The sequence below is a fragment of the Microtus ochrogaster genome, chromosome 7, assembly GCF_000317375.1.
Source record: "Microtus ochrogaster isolate Prairie Vole_2 chromosome 7, MicOch1.0, whole genome shotgun sequence".
NCBI lineage: Eukaryota > Metazoa > Chordata > Mammalia > Rodentia > Cricetidae > Microtus > Microtus ochrogaster.
In genome coordinates, this window is record NC_022014.1 from 83,863,985 (window position 1) to 83,880,730 (window position 16,746).

The 16,746-nt window shown below is 57.0% G+C and overlaps 4 protein-coding genes across 8 annotated transcripts in view; 2 read left to right on the top strand and 2 right to left on the bottom strand.

Annotated features, from left to right (window-relative positions):
* The window catches only part of Lrrc45 (leucine rich repeat containing 45), a 7,609-nt gene extending 1,310 nt beyond the window's left edge, over nucleotides 1–6,299 (top strand). For 2 of the 3 annotated variants that reach the window (XM_005350892.2, XM_026780613.1), the window contains exons 4-18: nucleotides 396–466; nucleotides 678–856; nucleotides 1,031–1,159; nucleotides 2,216–2,328; nucleotides 2,661–2,719; nucleotides 3,001–3,078; nucleotides 3,241–3,376; nucleotides 3,469–3,546; nucleotides 3,668–3,779; nucleotides 3,872–3,942; nucleotides 4,261–4,353; nucleotides 4,670–4,762; nucleotides 5,141–5,314; nucleotides 5,393–5,540; nucleotides 5,795–6,299. In XM_005350892.2, coding sequence (XP_005350949.1) covers nucleotides 396–466; nucleotides 678–856; nucleotides 1,031–1,159; nucleotides 2,216–2,328; nucleotides 2,661–2,719; nucleotides 3,001–3,078; nucleotides 3,241–3,376; nucleotides 3,469–3,546; nucleotides 3,668–3,779; nucleotides 3,872–3,942; nucleotides 4,261–4,353; nucleotides 4,670–4,762; nucleotides 5,141–5,314; nucleotides 5,393–5,540; nucleotides 5,795–5,991 — 1,731 coding nt within the window. In that variant the 3' untranslated portion in view covers nucleotides 5,992–6,299. Of the gene's footprint in view, nucleotides 1–388; nucleotides 586–677; nucleotides 857–1,030; nucleotides 1,160–2,215; nucleotides 2,329–2,660; nucleotides 2,720–3,000; nucleotides 3,079–3,240; nucleotides 3,377–3,468; nucleotides 3,547–3,667; nucleotides 3,780–3,871; nucleotides 3,943–4,260; nucleotides 4,354–4,669; nucleotides 4,763–5,140; nucleotides 5,315–5,392; nucleotides 5,541–5,794 lie in introns of those variants that run through there. The other variant, XM_013347653.2, reaches the window with a different exon arrangement.
* Nucleotides 6,300–6,366: 67 nt separating this feature from the next.
* Nucleotides 6,367–9,109, top strand: Rac3 (Rac family small GTPase 3). Of its 3 annotated transcripts, none has more exons than XM_026780616.1 (6): nucleotides 6,367–6,829; nucleotides 7,412–7,483; nucleotides 7,716–7,833; nucleotides 7,935–7,997; nucleotides 8,339–8,502; nucleotides 8,628–8,688. In XM_026780616.1, exons 1-6 carry the CDS (start codon nucleotides 6,795–6,797, stop codon nucleotides 8,686–8,688), a joined length of 513 nt encoding a protein of 170 aa, XP_026636417.1. In that variant the 5' UTR covers nucleotides 6,367–6,794. The 3 variants fall into 3 exon arrangements, with proteins under 3 accessions (XP_026636417.1, XP_026636415.1, XP_005350950.1); XM_026780614.1 differs by having other exon boundaries at nucleotides 6,685–6,829; nucleotides 7,911–7,997; nucleotides 8,339–8,498; nucleotides 8,628–9,109; XM_005350893.2 differs by having other exon boundaries at nucleotides 6,702–6,829; nucleotides 8,339–8,498; nucleotides 8,628–9,109.
* A 1,229-nt stretch (nucleotides 9,110–10,338) lies between these two features.
* Dcxr (dicarbonyl and L-xylulose reductase) lies at nucleotides 10,339–12,518 on the bottom strand. Its single transcript, XM_005350895.3, has 8 exons — nucleotides 12,407–12,518; nucleotides 12,228–12,325; nucleotides 11,576–11,730; nucleotides 11,453–11,495; nucleotides 11,063–11,162; nucleotides 10,911–10,975; nucleotides 10,705–10,822; nucleotides 10,339–10,571 (listed from the first exon to the last, which is right to left on the bottom strand). The coding sequence occupies exons 1-8, from the start codon at nucleotides 12,456–12,458 to the stop codon at nucleotides 10,468–10,470; spliced, it is 735 nt and encodes a 244-aa protein (XP_005350952.1). The 5' UTR covers nucleotides 12,459–12,518; the 3' UTR covers nucleotides 10,339–10,467.
* A 1,836-nt stretch (nucleotides 12,519–14,354) lies between these two features.
* LOC101989082 (carbonyl reductase [NADPH] 2) lies at nucleotides 14,355–16,298 on the bottom strand. The gene is made up of 8 exons (XM_005350896.3): nucleotides 16,247–16,298; nucleotides 15,833–15,930; nucleotides 15,574–15,728; nucleotides 15,449–15,491; nucleotides 15,254–15,353; nucleotides 15,083–15,147; nucleotides 14,735–14,852; nucleotides 14,355–14,643 (listed from the first exon to the last, which is right to left on the bottom strand). Exons 1-8 carry the CDS (start codon nucleotides 16,296–16,298, stop codon nucleotides 14,540–14,542), a joined length of 735 nt encoding a protein of 244 aa, XP_005350953.1. The 3' UTR covers nucleotides 14,355–14,539.
* Between the last annotated feature and the right edge of the window lie 448 nt (nucleotides 16,299–16,746).

Sequence of the window (16,746 nt, forward strand, 5' to 3'; positions counted from 1 at the left end):
AGACCAGCCTGGTCTACAAGAGCTAGTTCCAGGACAGGCTCCAAAACCACAGAGAAACCCTGTCTCGAAAAACCAAAAAAAAAAAAAAAAAAAGAGCTTCCAATACCCAAGGTCTTAGGACTGCTCTCTGAGGACCCCGTGTGTTGGGCGTGTTTTAAAGGCAGAGTGTTGTTTTGAGCATGATCTACATACCCTGGTCTCAACAGAGTTCACACAAACTCCAAGGCACTGGGCGCTATGATGCTGCTACTGTCAGGGAAACGAGGATCTGGCAGCCATGCCTTTGCCCAGAGCTGCCTCCTAGCCTTGTGCTCTGCCTGAGTCTGTGGGGGCACAGATGTGCCATTCAGAGCCAGGGTAGCGAGAATGACTGGCTAGGGTGTTCCTTTTTCCAGGGCAACAACCTCCGAGCTGCGGGAGCCGGGGCTCTGGGAAAGCTTCTCCGACAGAACAAGTCCATTCAGAGGTAGGACCACATCCAGGCCTCGCCTGTACGTCACCGCTTCCTCTCTGCGTGGCTCAGGGTTGGCCCCAGAGGATACAGTCCTGCAACCAGCTCACTTGATCTTCACCCATGGGTGGATAGTAAGCCGGCTAACTCTCACCTGCTACACGCCCTGGACCCCGTGGGACAAGTGTTCAGTTGAGCCGAGAACCTGTGTCCATCTTTCCCGTAGTCTCACCCTAGAGTGGAACAACCTTGGCATGTGGGACAATGCCTTTGCCACCTTCTGTGGGGGCCTAGCAGCCAACAGCACCCTGCGGCAGCTGGACCTCCGGAACAACCAGATCAGTCACAAGGGGGCAGAGGAACTGGCCTTGGCCCTGAAGGGAAACACCACTCTCCAGCAGCTGGGTGAGGTCTCCTGAATTCTGCCGTACCCCCGTGAGACGCTGGGTTGTCTTAAGTCCTACCCTTTCCCTCTGCTCCTGGCTCTGTTGGCAGCCACAGGCAGTAAAGCACAAAGGGAGCATCCTGGGCCGGGCCAGAACCTCCCATCCAACCGAGTGACAACAGGTTTCCTTCCAGACCTGCGCTGGAATAACATCGGTCTCCTGGGGGGCCGGGCCCTGGTGAACTGTCTCCCCAGCAACAGAACCCTGTGGAGGCTGGACCTGGCTGGGAACAACATCCCCGGCGACGTCCTGAGAGCTGTGGGTACGGACGCTCAGGGCTGCTAGCGTCTTACAAGCTGGAGCAAGGCATGGAGCCCCAAACAGAAGCCCATCCACCACAGAAGGGTGTGGCTCAGGGATCATGACATGGAGGCCCAGGGTATGAGTAGCTGGCCTAGGTCGAGGGGAAGGCAGCTGAAGACAGACAGCTTGCTTGGTGCTTACAGCAGGCTTCTCTCTGCTCACACATCCTAGCACCTATGTGGTGAGGGGTGCCGGTTTCATAAGCAAGAAGCTAAAGCCCTGTGGCTTAAAGCCTTGCTCTGACAGCCATCAGGTGGCCTGAGCCCCACATAGGGAGGCTTCCTTGTAGCTTCCCCCAGCTTCTCCTGAGTTTGTGTCTGTGCTGTATGTAGACTGGACCTGAGTGGGGACGCCTAGGAACCCCGAGTCCTTACAGGTGATATCTTGGCCTCAGGCTCCGCAGTTTACCACGTGGTAGTGCCCACCAACGTCTGAGCTTTCAGGACTGGAGTCGTGGGTCCCAGACTTTGCCGTATTCCCTGCTGCTTGTGCCTGACCCTTCTGTCTTCTCCAATGTCTTCTTATTCCCAGCCCTGTATCTGTGTGGCCATAGTCCTTATAATTGTTTTATGTTTGATCTTCTTGTGTGTGTCAAAGACAGTCTTGCTATGTAGCCCAGGCTGGCTTTGACCTCAAAATCCCCCTTCCTCGGGTGCCTAAGTTTAGGGATCACTGGCATACAGTACCACATCGGGCTTATAATGCTGTCAGTCTTGTGAGAAGATAGTATCTGTCCCTTAAAGTCATACACCCCTTGACCTCCGATGGGGAAGCCAGATGCTCTAGGCAGTGCCCACCTTTTTCTTCCCCATTTGTACAAAAGACCTCCTGTCCCAAGGTCCCGCATCACCCAGTCCTGTCCTCAACTGAAACGCTTAACCCAGGTGCCCTGAATGGGGCTGTCTGGTTGGTTGTGGAGATGTTGTCTTCTCTAGGGTGACACAGGCAGCACAGGACTGAGTTGGTCATTGCCTCTAATGTCGAACCCGGTGGATAACGTGGCTCTTTCTGACAGAGCAAGCCATGGACCACAACCAGGACCGGCTCACTGCCTTTCGGGAAAACAAAGCCCGCACCAACATCCTTAGCAAGGAGGTTCAACACCTCCAGGAAGAGAAGTCCAAGCAGGTGAGCAGAAGGCCCTCACTAGCCCTGGGCTCTGCCCAGCCTGGCGGCACACTCTTGCCCTCTCCTTTGCTCCAGGCCTCTGAGCCAAGGCATCCCAGGGCTAAGGTGGCCTTCTGGCCCCGCTTCCTGTGTGCCAACTTCACCACAGAGCAGCGAGCAGGCAGGGAGTTCTAGCCTCCAGGCCTCCCTCGGTCAGTCAGCCCACCCTTGTTTTGAGTGAGACAGTGAACTGAGTCCTTTGCAGCCTGACTCTGTGGATGGGAGCCTGCACTTCTGTCCCTGACTGGCGTAGGTTATGCTTCTAATGCTGTCTTGACTGACTCTGCCTCCAGTTTCTGGATCTGATGGAGACGATCGATAAGCAACGAGAAGAGATGGCCAGGAACAGCAGGTGAGTGAGCTGGGGGTACCTGCGACTCAGTGCCTGCCTTCTGACTGGAGCAGGACCTCACCTGAGCCCTGCCTGTTACAAGGCTGAAAACAAGGTCATTGCTCCCATCCAAGCAAGGGGGATGGCAGTTAGTGGCAGCTGTGGGGTGCTTGGCTCCGGCCTGGTGCACTCGGGGATGCTACAGACATAACTGTGCATAGATCAAGAGCTGCTGCCAAGGCTGGGAAAAAAGCCAGGGGCTCTGGGGTTTGGCTTTCCCAGCGCCACCACTCTGCCCTCAGGGCATCAGCAGCACGAATTGGGCAGCTTCAGGAAGCCCTCAACGAGAGACAATCCATCATCAATGCCCTCAAAGCCAAGTAAGGAGAGGAACCCTCAGACACCTTCAAGACTTATCACCGTGCCAAGAAGGGAGAGGAGGGGACGGATGCTTCCTGGGGTTTGAGTGGGAACAGAAGACCTCTGTCAAGCAGGTGACATTCGTGACTGAGCTGCACTGGGGCCCGTCTTCCTCTTTGTAGGCTGCAGATGACAGAGGCTGCGCTGGCTCTGTCAGAGCAGAAGGCCCAGGACCTGGGGGAACTGCTGACCACAGCGGAACAGGAACGACAGAGCCTGTCGCAGAGACAGGAGAAGGAGCGGAAGCTGGAGCAGCAGGTAGGAGCTGGGCTGTGTGGACTGGTAGGCGGACGGAAGTACCTGGCAACAGCCCAACTGGAAGCGTCTGTCACCTTGCCCCTCTCACTCAGGAAGCTGCAGATCGGGAATCTAAGCTCCTCAGAGACCTGTCTGCCGCCAATGAGAAGAACCTGCTGCTTAGAAGCCAGGTATGAGGGGGTGTGGGTTTGAGAAGGTGTGGCCAAAGGGGGATAGCGCCAGCCACCCAAAGAGCCTAGGGTAGTGTCACGGGGCTGGGAGACGCTTCCTCTAGTGTTGCCTGCTTCCCAGGTGGATGAGCTGGAGCGGAAGGTGAAGTCTCAGCAGGAACAACTGTTCCTGACCAGGCAGGAGCTGACTAACACATCAGCTGAGCTGAAGATCCGTGCTATTCAGGCTGAAGGTAGGCACTAAGGGCACAGGGGGCTCCAGGGACAAAGCCCCCCATCCCCACCCCGGGAAGACTCGTCACACTCTTTCCCATGGGGCCTCCAGAGCGCTTGGATGCGGAGAAGCGGAGAGCCAAACAGAATATTGAAGACTTGGAGAAGCTGCACTCGAAGGAGGTGCTGTCTTATGGATTCCCCTGGCTCCGTTGTCTCTACTTGGGGCTTGCAGACCAGCCCTGTGTGCTGCAGCATTCCCAATGCTCGCCCCTGGCTGATGAACCCTGAGTTGCAGGCAACAGTATCCATAGTTCAGGCCACTGTGGGCTTCCTTGCTGGATGTCCTCCTCCAGAGCAGAGCCTCTGTCCTTGGTGCCCCCCAGGACATTCAAGTCAGGCCTTAGCAAAACGATACCTGCTCTTCAGGGCAGGGATCCTATGGGGTGAGGGCTAGGGGAGCCTGAGTTTGCTGGCCTCTTACCTCCCGCGGTTGGACAGGTGAATCACATGACCCGTCATCTGGAGGAGAGCGAGAGGGCCATGCAGGAGAGGATACAGAGACTAGAGGCGATGCGGCTGTCCCTCGAAGAGGTGAGGCCACATGAGCCCTGGGTGGATTGCGGGGTGACAGTCATGGTCTCAGGACCCTGGGGCACCCCTAAGTCTCAGCCTCGATAGGTCTCACTGTAGGGACCCATCCATCCCCGAAAGGTCAGAGACTAGAAATGACATTTTACCCTCTTTGGCAGTAAAAGCCCTGCTCAGTGAGCAAGGAATGGCTGTGTGGTTCTGAGGCTATTTATGGAGAAGTTCTCCCAGCCTGGTTGCCCAGTGGCCTGGAAGGAGCCCTGGGTCAAGGGGGCAGCGCATTTTCAAGACGGGCTAGTGTTGTCTATCCGCCACGCAGGAGCTGAGCCGCTCGAAGGCAGCGGTGCTCACTGAGCGTGGCCAAGCCGAGGAGGAGCTCATCAAAGCCAGGAACCAAGCCCGCTTGGAGGAGGTGAGCTTCAGTCACAAGTATGTAGGGACCAGTGGTGGCACCTTGCAAAGGAGTCTGGGTTGAAGTGGCCAAGGGGGCTGTGGGCCCAGGACTAGAGCTCAAGAGATCCCAGCAGCCAGCAGGACTGTGGTGCTGCCCGTACTGCCTGGGTAAGAGGAAGGCTAGAGATGATAGCGCTGGCTTGAGATGCCCAGCAAGAGATGCTACTGGATGCAGGACAAGTGTAGTGGCTGATAACTTGTGTGACGCCATGAAGTCCTCTCTTCGGTCCTTGCAGAGGGGTGGAGGTTAGCCCCACACAGACTGTGTGTCCCTCCGCCTTTGAGCTCAGACTGGGAGCCCTGATTCATGGGCAGCAACCATATCCCCTGCCCACAGCAACACCGCCTCGCTCATCTGGAGGAGAAGATTCGGCTCCTGGCACAGGCAAGGGACGAGGCTCAGGGTACCTGCCTGCAGCAGAAGCAGATGGTAGCTGAGTCCCAGGCACGGGCCAGCCAGCTGAACCTGCAAATGGAGGGGCAGCAGCGGCGCCTGGAAGAGCTGCAACAGGTAGCATGGACTCGGGGAGCACAGACTCCAGGGGTTCGTCTCCGGGCTGTAGGCTCACCTTCCCCAACCCCATCCCAGGAGCTGAGCAACAAGGAGCAAGAGAAAGCGGCTGAGGTGACCAGGGTCAGAGTGGAGCTGCAGGAGCAGATGGGCCGTCTGCAGGCTGACCTGGTGGCCCAGGAGGCGCTAAGGGAGAAAGTGGCCGCCCTGGAACGGCAGCTGAAAGGTTATCACATATCCACCTGACAGCTGAGCTTGGCCCTGGGGTGGGGTGGGGGTCTCCCCTCGAGATGCACCCCTTCCTTTCTGCACCCCCCCCCCAGACAGGGTTTCTCTGTGTAACCCTGGCTGTCCCCAAACTCACTCCTGTGGATCACGCTGGCCTCCAACTCAGAGATCTGCCCACCTCTGCTGGGGTTAAAGGCGTGGGGACACCCTGCAAGGCACCCACCCCCTCCTTACTGAGCCTCTCGCTTGCAGCGGTCGGGAGTGAACACCGGGAGGCGCTGCTGGACAGAGAGAGTGAGAATGCCTCTCTCCGAGAAAAGCTACGGCTCAAAGAGGCAGAGATCGCACGCATCCGGGATGAAGAGGCCCAGAGGGCAAGCTTCCTGCAAAACGCTGTCCTGGCTTACGTGCAAGGGTCTCCCCTGAGAGCCCTGAGTCCCCCGAAGTGAAGGGAGGCCGGGAGGCCCGGAGCGAGTGCAAAAATGCTGCATCCCATTCTCAAAGGCAGGCCTGGGGTTCAGAAGCCTTAGCTGCAGTGTCAGGGTGGGATTCTGCCATCACTGGTGCTCACGGGCACACTTGCCCATCCAAGGGAGTTCACCCGCAGCTCACCGCTAGCATAGGCGAGAGGAAGTGTGCAGAAACGCTCTCAGATGACCCAGTCCCAGAATCACAAACGGGGACAGGACTGTGGTAGGAGGGAACAGAAGCCCCCACGGCAGGGTGGAAATACAGGACTTTTGTACTTGGTAACACATTCGCGTCCAGTTCCTTTCTCCTGCACCCGCTGCCCCAGCCGCGTGAATGAATCTTCCCGGGTTGGTACTCGGTTGCCCCAATTGCTACCAGGCAACTAGGAAGGCCACCTCTGCACTGGGTCTGTAGACACGAGGGTTTCTCAGCTGCAGGGTGGGCTTGTGTCCCTGGGAAGCATTGGGCTTGGCCACCCTGCACATCCATTTCGGTGGCATCACCAACCTGAGCCGCGTTGTACCACATCCTCGTTCCTGGGTGTGGACCCTCAGTCTAAGCCTTCGGGGTTCAAGGACTTGCTAGGGCTCCGCCCCCACCGCCGCTCGCCCCTTGCCCCGCCCCGCCTGCGCACACTCGGCTGTCTTCGCACCCGACACTCGGCGGCGCTCGGCTGTCTCCGGCCGCTCGCTCGGCGTTCGGGTCCGCGGCCGCTGCGGCGCCGGGCATTTCTCCGCAGCTCGGCTCGCGGCCGCGCCCGCCGCCGCCCGGCCCCGCGCCCATGCAGGCCATCAAGTGTGTGGTGGTCGGCGATGGGTGAGTGCGCTGTCCTGAGCCTCAGGGGCGGAGGGGCTGGTCGGCGGCTACGGGGTGAGGTGAGGCGGGGCGGGGCAGACAGACGCGGGTCCTGGCTAGGCGGTTCCGCCGCGCCCCCACCATAGCCTGACCGCGTGCGTCCAGGGGCCGATGGGGTGGGGTCAAGCGCCAGCTGTCCACCTTCCTCTTAGCCCGGGCACACCTGATGCTACCCGGCCTCCACCCCGGTGCTCACAGTGGGTGGGGCCGGGCCTCACCTGCGCTGATTCCTGGGTGGCTCCACCCTCGCGCCAGCCACCCAAGGTGCTGGGAGCTCTGACGCCCCTGTGCGTTGCGGCGCGCCTTATCCAGGATTGTGAGCCCTTGCAGCCGCGCCCACTGCTGTGCTCCCTGGGAGGCTAGCCTGCTCTGGTCGGTTTCTATCAGCCCCAGGTGGCTGCAGATCTGCAGGGCTACGACCTACTCACCCCACCCCAGTCACCCAAACTAACCTCCTTCCCTGCGGGAGCTGGCTGCCCTTGCGGGGAGGAAAGGGGCGGAGGCTCGGCCCTGGAGCCACGTGGGCTGAACCTCTTTCCACAGTGCCGTGGGGAAGACTTGCTTGCTGATCAGCTACACGACCAACGCCTTCCCGGGAGAGTATATCCCCACAGTGTGAGTGCACGGCGGTGGGAGGTAGCTGGAGCTGGCCACTAGAGGCCAGTGGCACATGTACGGGACCTCCCCTAGGCTCCAGGTCTTGTTCAGGTGACCCTAGTTTTGGGTTTCCATGGTGAGGCTGAGGCGCTGGCCAGAGTTTGGGTTGTGTGGGCTTCAGAACTCGAGCCTGCTGGCTGGGCGCCAGTAGCCCAGCATCCCTGCCCAGCCTAGCCTTTCCTTTCCGCAGTTTCGACAACTACTCAGCCAACGTGATGGTGGATGGGAAGCCGGTCAACCTGGGTCTGTGGGACACCGCTGGCCAGGAAGACTACGATAGGCTTCGGCCACTCTCCTACCCTCAAACCGTAGGTGGCAAGAGGGCTGAGCTGGGTGGGTCCTGGATGGGGAGGAGACACATACTGCTTGGACACCCTTTGGTCAGTTCTGTCTGTCCCTCCCTCTGAAGGATGTCTTTCTGATCTGCTTCTCCCTGGTGAGCCCGGCCTCCTTTGAGAACGTCCGTGCCAAGGTAGGGTGGGCCAAGGGGTCCTAGCAGAAAGCACACCCCTGCTAAGAAAGGGTCTCTGCTGGTGATCTTTTCTGCTGAGAGAGACACTGAAGGTGTCAGGGTGGACAGCTCACAACTGGCCATTGGCGCTAACTGAAAAGCTGTGGGCAGTCTCCGGCCTCCCTGGATGGGTATCTTTGTTTGCTGCCAAACCCAAGAAACTCCCAGTCGCTTTGTGATACAGGAAGAACCCCATGCGTCAGGGGGAAAAAAAGCCCCAGGAGCTGGGGCCCACTTTGGGCAGAGTAGGGGCATAAGGATCTCTGAAGCCTGTGACAGGGTCAGAACCTCTGTTCCCACAGTGGTACCCAGAGGTGCGGCACCACTGCCCCCACACACCCATCCTTCTGGTGGGTACCAAGCTGGACCTGCGTGATGACAAGGACACCATTGAACGGCTACGGGACAAGAAGCTGGCGCCCATCACCTACCCACAAGGCCTGGCCATGGCCCGAGAGATTGGTGAGTAAGTGTGGGGGGCACAGATTGGGGGTCTGCTTGGAGGTGGCCCTGCCTGTGCCGCTCCCCCATCTACACTACGCCCTCTGCTGGCCCCTTTCTTGCTATCTCTCCTCCTCCCAATGTTCCTAGGTTCTGTCAAATACCTGGAGTGCTCAGCCCTGACCCAGAGAGGTCTGAAGACAGTGTTTGATGAGGCTATCCGGGCAGTACTCTGCCCGCCTCCCGTGAAAAAGACAGGCAAGAAGTGCACTGTCTTCTAGAACCCTGTCTGGCTGGCTTGGCTGAGGAACCCTCGGGTTGAGCTGTCCGGTGTCCCTAAGTCTGCTGTGGGAAGTGGTGTGGGTGGGGAGGGGGAGCATGGGGACAAGGCTGGGGTGATGGGGTCCTGTCCCCTGTGCCTCCTTTTTCTGGGATATAGCACCAGTCTTCCCTGGTTCCTTTGGGAGGCCAGGAGGGAGCAGGGTCTCCCTCAGGGCTGCAGGGGTGGGTCCAGGGGAGCCCCAGGATGGGCTTCCCTGGAGGGGAGGGTGGGGGTGGGTTTTGTTCATCACGTCCCAGGAAAGGGCGGCCCCTTCTTATTTTATACAATAAACATTCACCACCTCCTCTGTCTCACCGTCTGCTGTGCCTTCCACCATGGTACCTGCCCTAGCCTTTCCCTGAGGGCAGAGGAGTCCAACATTCCTAGGGGCACTACATTTCCAAAGGAAGCTCTGGGGTTTACACACCCTCGGTGAGGGGAAAGATACCACACAGGTCAACGCAGGGGTGGGCACACTTAGCCGTGTACAGATGTCCTCTGTGTGCAAACCTGGGCCTGGTGGGACCCTAGGGGACAGGCTTCGGCATCTCTCTCAGAGCTGAGGGAAACCGTCTATGAAAAGGATGGAGCCTGGCCTCTGTGAGTCTAGCAGGCCCATCTCTGACCGCTATGAGATGCTCACAGGTTGCTGAATTGGAGGGAGGGCAGCCCATGAGGCCCAAGAGTTGTGGTCCGGAACTCGGACTTTATCCCAGAAGCTGAAGACATTTCCCTGGAGCAGACTTGAGACCAGAGGATGCCCTGCAGGGATGCGCTCTCCTCGCAAGGAGGCATGCAATCCATTCATGCTGACTCAGAGGGTTGGTTGCTCTTTTTTTTTTTCTTCAGGAAGTTTGCCAGCCAGTTGTTAAACAGCCCTTATTAATAATTAAATCACATAAACTTACAATTAGCTGTGCTGAGAACAAAGTTAGCAAATTCCTCATTTCCTAATTACTTAATACATGTTGCCACCCTTTGGGCCTCATGTTATTGTATGTAATGGGGTGCTACTGTGGACCTCTTCACCTCCACGTCCCCCCAAATGATATCAAGTGGACAGCTTGACGTCAGCTGTAATTCAAGTTCCACACCATGGAATGTGGCAAACCTCATGGACTAGGGCTTGGTTTATCAGTGGCCCAGAAAGGGAGACACTGCAAATTAAATAAACCAGGACCCTCTCATTATGTTGTAAATAACATAAAAAGTCATAGGAATGTTCAAGTTTTAGAAAACAACAAAAGTCGTTCAGCTCATTGGTTATATGTCTGCCCCCTGTCTTTTGGTGGGTGTACCACTCACTGGCTGGAAATTAAGGTCTGTTAGCATTCCCGTCAGAACCATACAGAGCTGTTTGTTTGGTTTGTTCAGTTCTTACCAACAATCCACAGCTCCACTCCAGAAACCTCTGGACAGGCTATCTTGAGGCAAACTGACCAAACTCTTGAGGATCCAGCCTCTTAAAGGTCCTACCTTCCACTCCCTGCTAGGGAGCTGGCCAGGCCTGAAAGTGAGCAGGAACCAGGCTCTACCTGCTTTGGATCACAGACGGCATGCAGATCTCTGCCTGCCTGAGCACACAGGCTGGACAGAGACGTTTATTGGTGGGACGGAGGGCACAGTGTTCTGAGCATAGGGCTGAGCGGAGTAATGGTGAAGGGGGGCTCAGGTGGCCAGGAAGCCGCCGTCCACCGGCAAAGCGCAACCCGTGGTCATGCCACTTCGGTTGCTCAGCAGGAAGAGAATGGTGTCCACCACGTCCTCCACTTCTGTAGGCAGGATGAGGTCAAGAGCAAAGATGGAGGAAAGGTTGCCTCATCCTGCAGCCCCAGCCGATCCCCAGGCCCAGGCAAGCCCTAGGCCTGCTGGTACAGTTCCAGTATGGACTCCAGCCTCGCTTACCAGCGAACTTGCCAAGTGGGATGCGATCCAGCATAACTTTGGCCTTGTGGGGGTCACTCCAGTTGGTCCGGCCCATGGGTGTCATCACTACCGTGGGATTGACCGCGTTCACACGGATCTGCGAAGAGGCCAGCGAGTTATAAATAACATGTGAGGGTACCCTGGGCTTAAGGACCGACTGGAGGAGTTGCCCCGGGCCAGCGCACCTTGTGGGGTCCAAGCTCCAGGGCCATCATCTTGGTCAGCATGTCCAGGGCACCCTTGGTGGAACCTGTGAGGGAGGGTAGCTGTAGAGGCCAAGAGCTGGCCCGGGAGTGGGGGGGGGCATGTAGAATCCGACACAGCTGGAGTTACTCACAGTAGACACTATGGTTGGTCAGCGCCCGCTGGGAGGCCTGGCTGGAGACGTTCACGATGGCTCCTGGGACTCCCCGAGCTATCATGCCCTTGGCCACAATCTGAAATTTTGAGGGTTATAAAACAGAACTAATGCCGGGTGGTGGTGGCACATGCCTTTAATCCCAGCACTAGGGAAGCAGAGACAGGTGGATCTCTGTGAGTTCGAGGCCAGCCTGGTCTACAAGAGCTAGTTCCAGGACAGGAATCAAAAGCTACGGAGAAACCCTGCCTCGAAAAATCCAAAAAAAAAAAAAAAAAAAAAAAAAAAAAAAAAAAAAAAAAAAAAAAAAAAAAAAAACAGAACTAACCTACTTCAGAGTTCCCACTCCAGCCAAGTAGGGCAGCTCACCTGAGACACCTGGATGACAGCCCGAAGATTCACGTTGAAGGACCTAGGAGTGAGTGAGCAGCCTGGTCAGGGGCAGGACTCCTGCTGCTGCATGGGATGGTCCCTACAACACTGTTGGCTTACGTGTCACAGGCCTCCTTAGTGATCTCCAGGAAGGGTTGCAGCAGAGCCACGCCGGCGTTGTTCACCAGCAGGTCCACCGGTCCCACATTGCTTAGGGCCCGTTCTGTGGCCTCCCAGTCTGCCAGGTCTACACACACAGGCTCCACGCCAGGACACTGTGTGTATTGGGGCAAAGCAAAGCCGTTAGCAACTGTGTCCCAAGAAGGTGGTGCTGCTGGCCTTTCCTTCCCGGGGAAAGGTAGCTAGCTAGTCTGGGAGAGCTGGGCCTGGAAGGGAGCTTTCCTTTGGAAGGGTCAGGGGTTCCAGCCTCAGCAGCAAATTCGGAGGCGGAACCTAGAGCTGAGAGACACAGCCACGCCTCCGGGCATGCATTTCATTTCCTCTCCGCCCAGCATTCTTGGACCTAGGACTGCTCTCTCGGCGGACATTGCATTTTCTTCCAAACTCGGGGAGCCAGGATATCTAGATGGACCCCCGACCGTTTGCGCAGGTCTCGGATCTAAGAGTGCAGAGGGCTCCCAGCACAACACCCAGCGCCAGGCTCAGGGAGCAAGCCGGGCCTGCAGTGAAACACGCTGTGTGGGTGAAGGGCGTCAAGAGGGGCAGCGTCTCACTCGGAGACGGTCTCCTCACCTCCGGACACAGTGCCTACCTCGCTAACCAGGCTGTCAAGGTCCGCTCGTGTCCGGCTCACGGCCACAACATGCGCACCAGCCGCCTGCAACGCCAGCACAGTGCTGCGCCCGATGCCTGAGGCGAGCGAGGATTAGTGCGGGCACCCCCTTTTCAAACCAGCCGGACCCCACCAGCACCTCTTTCCTGCCTCCTCACCTTTGCCCGCGCCGGTGACCAGCGCCCGCCGACCTGCAAGTCCCAGGTCCATGGTGGCCCAGCCAGATCGAGCTGGAGAAAGATGAACTTGGAGTTCCGGAATCGGGGGCGGGGCGAGGAGAGCCAATCGCGTGGGCTGCGCCCTGAAAAGGGCGAGGATATTAAAATAATAGCTCCCTCTGTCGTGCTGATTGGCTGAACTGCAATGGGCGTGACCGAGGCGGGGCTATGTGAACCACCGGACACAGCTTCTCAAACTGCCCCGGACAGATCCAACTACAGAGCCTGGAATCCGCTTAGCCTTAGCGAACTCTGGTCAGCATGGTTTTCACTGCCAAGAAAATTTCCATGAGAAACAGATATACTAGTTTCCCCAAGCGTTTCACGGATTTTCGTGAACCTGAGAGGCACGTCCAAAAACGTTTTATGTGCTCTTTCCCCAGGCCTGGGAGTGAGTCGCACTTGGGAGGCCAGCCTGGTCTACAAGAGCTAGTTCTAGGACAGGCTCCAAAGCTACAGAGAAACCCTGTCTTGGGGGAAATAAATAAATAAATAAATTTTTTAAAAAATGAAAACTGGCCAGACAAGCATCGCTTTCCAAGTCAGTAACAGATTAATGAATGTCCAGGTGTGCACTGTGTCTCCCTATGAAAATATTTTGTTGTTAGGGTCATGGTGAGGAAGACTAGAGCTCTGAGGACCTACTCTGGTGAGGGCCGTGAGCCCAAAGAGGTGCGTGCGTGGCCTGAGCTGCGGGGCTCAGTGGCTAAGATCACTGGATGCTCTTGCAAAGGCCTCCAGTGTAATGCCCAGCACCTGCATGGCTGCTCACAATCTTCTGTTTCAGAGGAACCCATGCCGTCGTCTGGCCTCTGTGAGTGTGCACATGGTGCACAGACTTTCATTCAGGCCAAACCCATACACATAAAATGATAGTATTCTAAAATAAATAAATAAATAAAAATAGTATTCTTTTTTAAGAAAAGAAAAACATCCGGAGGGAGGCCAGAGAGCCAGGTAGCCCCTCCCCCATCTTTACCTGCTCACCACCACTGTAAGGCCGTTCTGTGAACTCTGCCCTGCTGGGAACCAAGAGAGAGACAGCACCCAGCCTGCCCAACACCAAGACCCAGCTGCCCAGAGCTCATTAGTGGCTTCAGTATTCCAGGACATGCACAAATCTCATTAACTGTTCTGTGGTCCAGGGAGCTGCTCAGGCCTTGCTCTGGAGAGAGGTACTCTCAGAACCCGTGTCCTGTGTTTTTAGGTCTTCATTGATCCCATTCTCCTTTGCTCTGCCCCTTGCTCTGAGTTGGACTCTGTGTCAGTCCAAATGGTCAGCCACTTCAAGCCCGACAACCTACCAGATGCCAAAGCAAGCAAGCACAGAGAACCTGTCAGGGCCCCTGAAGCTACTCTGAGGACACCTGAGTTGCAGGACTCTAGTGCCTGCTGGTTCTGGCCAGGGTGATAAACCAGCTAGCTAACTGTGTGAGAGCTTCCGTTTGGACAGCCTTGCTACCATGTTCTTGTGTATGGACCAGGCCAGGGAAGTGGGTTCCGGTGAAGACGGAAAGATTCCAATCCCTTCCAACGGCTCCTCTCCTTCTGCAGAGTCCACAGGTTTAGGAGTGACTTGGTTTAGGATATCTCCCCTTCCCTTCTCTCCCCTCTCTTCCCCTGGTTGCTGGGTTGGGGTCAGAACACCATGAGTCACCAGACCCAGTAATGGAAAGGTGAGGGTCCCAAGGGAAGGGGTACAACAACACAGATGCCTTCTTTCAGAATAGCCACCCCTTGGCCACACTGGTCATAGAGCACAATAGATTTTGGAAGATAGTAGGCTTTGAGGCGAAACGGCCGTATCAGAACCTGATCGGGCATCCAGCCTTGCAGCAGAGTTCTGTGCAATGGGTTGGGGACACGGCGGCCCATTTATTTAGGAAAAGGAGACCAGCAAAGTGGACAAGAATAACAAGGATCCCAAAGTCCAGAGTGTGGAGCGGTTAGGGGATTAGACAGTAAGACCGGGAGCTGGGAGCTGCGTCAAGGACCGGGTCATGGGATAAGTAGAAGCTTTGGCTGGAGGGTGGGCCAGGGAGGCCACTCTGAGGCGCACCACATCTGGGCAGTCTAGGAGGCCAGGTACCCCGCGTCCACCAGGATGCCAGAGCCACTGGTCGAGGCGCTGCTGTCGCTGAGCAGGAAGAGGATGCTGTTGACGACGTCCTCCACCTCTGCAGGAGAACAGAGCAGTCAGGGCTTCTGCTTGCTCGCCTGCTTGCTGGGAGCCAGACCTGGGTTCCCTCACCCACGCCCCCAGCTGACCTGCAAACTTCCTCAGCGGGTGGCGCTCCTTGAACTTCTTGGCATAATCAGGGTTTTCAGAGACTTTCTTGCCCATATCAGTCAGCACCACGGTGGGGTTTACAGAGTTTACCCGGATCTGGGGCAAGAAGCCACAGTTGGTGGCACAGCCAATGAGCTAGCCCTATCCACACTCTCAGGACTTGCCCAGCACAAGCCTGATAAGATTGTTTCACTCTGCGCAGCTGAGCACTGATCCCGCTGTTCAGAGCGGTGTGTAGTCTGCGAGCCCCACCCCATCCTCACCCTCAACCCCCAGCCCTGCCCCAGGTGCCCATCATCTGACTACACCCAGGCTCCTGTGCCTACCTTGTGTGGCCCCAGCTCCATGGCCATGGCTTTGGTCAGCATGGTCATTGCTCCCTTGGTGGAACCTGTCAGGGGTGGTGGGTAGGGAGAGCTAAGGACCCTTTAATCACTCTTTCTGTGATGCCCACCAAAAACCTAGAGACCCCTGCAATTTTTGGAGGGTGCACTCACTGTAGGTGGTCAAATTAGGATAGGTGACATAGGCCACCATGCTGGAGACGTTGACGATGGACCCTGGCACTCCACGGCTAATCATGTCCCTGGCTACAATCTGGAAGAAAAGGTTGGGGGTAGCTCACCCTGCCTTGCCCTGCCCCACCCTCCCCAGGTGCTCATCTCAAGGCCACAGAACTCCTACCATCTCACCTGGGACACCTGCAACACAGAGCGAAGATTCACCTTGAAGGACCTGGCAGGAGAGGAACAATGTCTTCCCGCACCACCCGACTTCCCAATTCTCCCCAGCCTTCCTACGCTCCCCGAGTGCCCACCTGTCAAAGACTTCCTTGGTAACCTCCAGGAAAGGCTGCATCAGAGCTACGGCTGCATTGTTCACTAGCAGGTCCACGGGGCCAATACCGCCCAGCGCCTTCTCCGTGGCCTCCCAGTCACCCAGGTCCACACACACGGGCTCTATGCCCGGACACTGTGGGAGACACAGTTTGGTGACTGAGGCATTGTCCCTGTCAGCTTCTGATGTATCCCTGAGGGTGGGGAGCAGGCCCAGGCGAGGCAGGGCTGTATGCTCACCTCTTTGGCGAGGCTGACCAGGTCTGCACTGGTGCGTGTCACAGCCACCACTTTGGCTCCCGAGGCATGCAGGGCCTTCACGGTGTCACGCCCAATCCCTGGAAAGAGGGATTATGTTGGGATGAGGGCCCATTAGGCCTGGCCATGGCCAGGGTCAGGCTCACAGGTGGAAGTAAAGACCCCAGAGGCCAGCTGGTTCCTGATGTCTGGCGGAGGCTGGTGCACATCTGCCCAGTCTGGATCTAGGATCCTGCAGCCATCATGAGTATTGTCACTCTGTCTGGGTGGGTCTCCAGACAGGTGACATAAACAGGTCAGTCAGATTCTGGAGGGCTGAGCTGTGACAAGATCACCTTGGGCCACTATTCTGTGTTGAGGCTGACCCTTTCCCCTCCCCAACCCGCTCCCACTCACCTTTCCCTGCCCCTGTCACCAGGGCCCGCAAACCACTGAAATTCAGCTGCATGCTGCTGACCCCAGTGTCCTCCTGCAGCAAGAGATGGGCTCCCTTATTTAAGGCTGGGCTGGCAGGCGGGGCAGAGGTGGAGCTAGGAGTCGCTGGCCTAGCCAGAGTGGCATGACTCATTCCTCCCCAGGTAGGATGCCTCACTCCAAATATGCCAGCCGGCTGCTTGGTAGGGCTTGGAGAGGAAATGAGAAACTTCACGCGCACACACACACACAAACACACACACACACACACACACGCACATGCATGCCTGTGAGAGGCACTCACAGAGCCATGTAACAGAAATGTCGGAGGCCTGGGCATGACATTTGCGTTTGCTTTGGTCTGACTTCGTCTTGACCCTCGTGGCATGCTAGGCAGACTGTTTAACGCTGGGCTGCATTCCTGCTCTAGGAGGAGAGAGATTTTGGTTTCCTAATTTGCTTTCTTTGGGCAGAGGCATTGG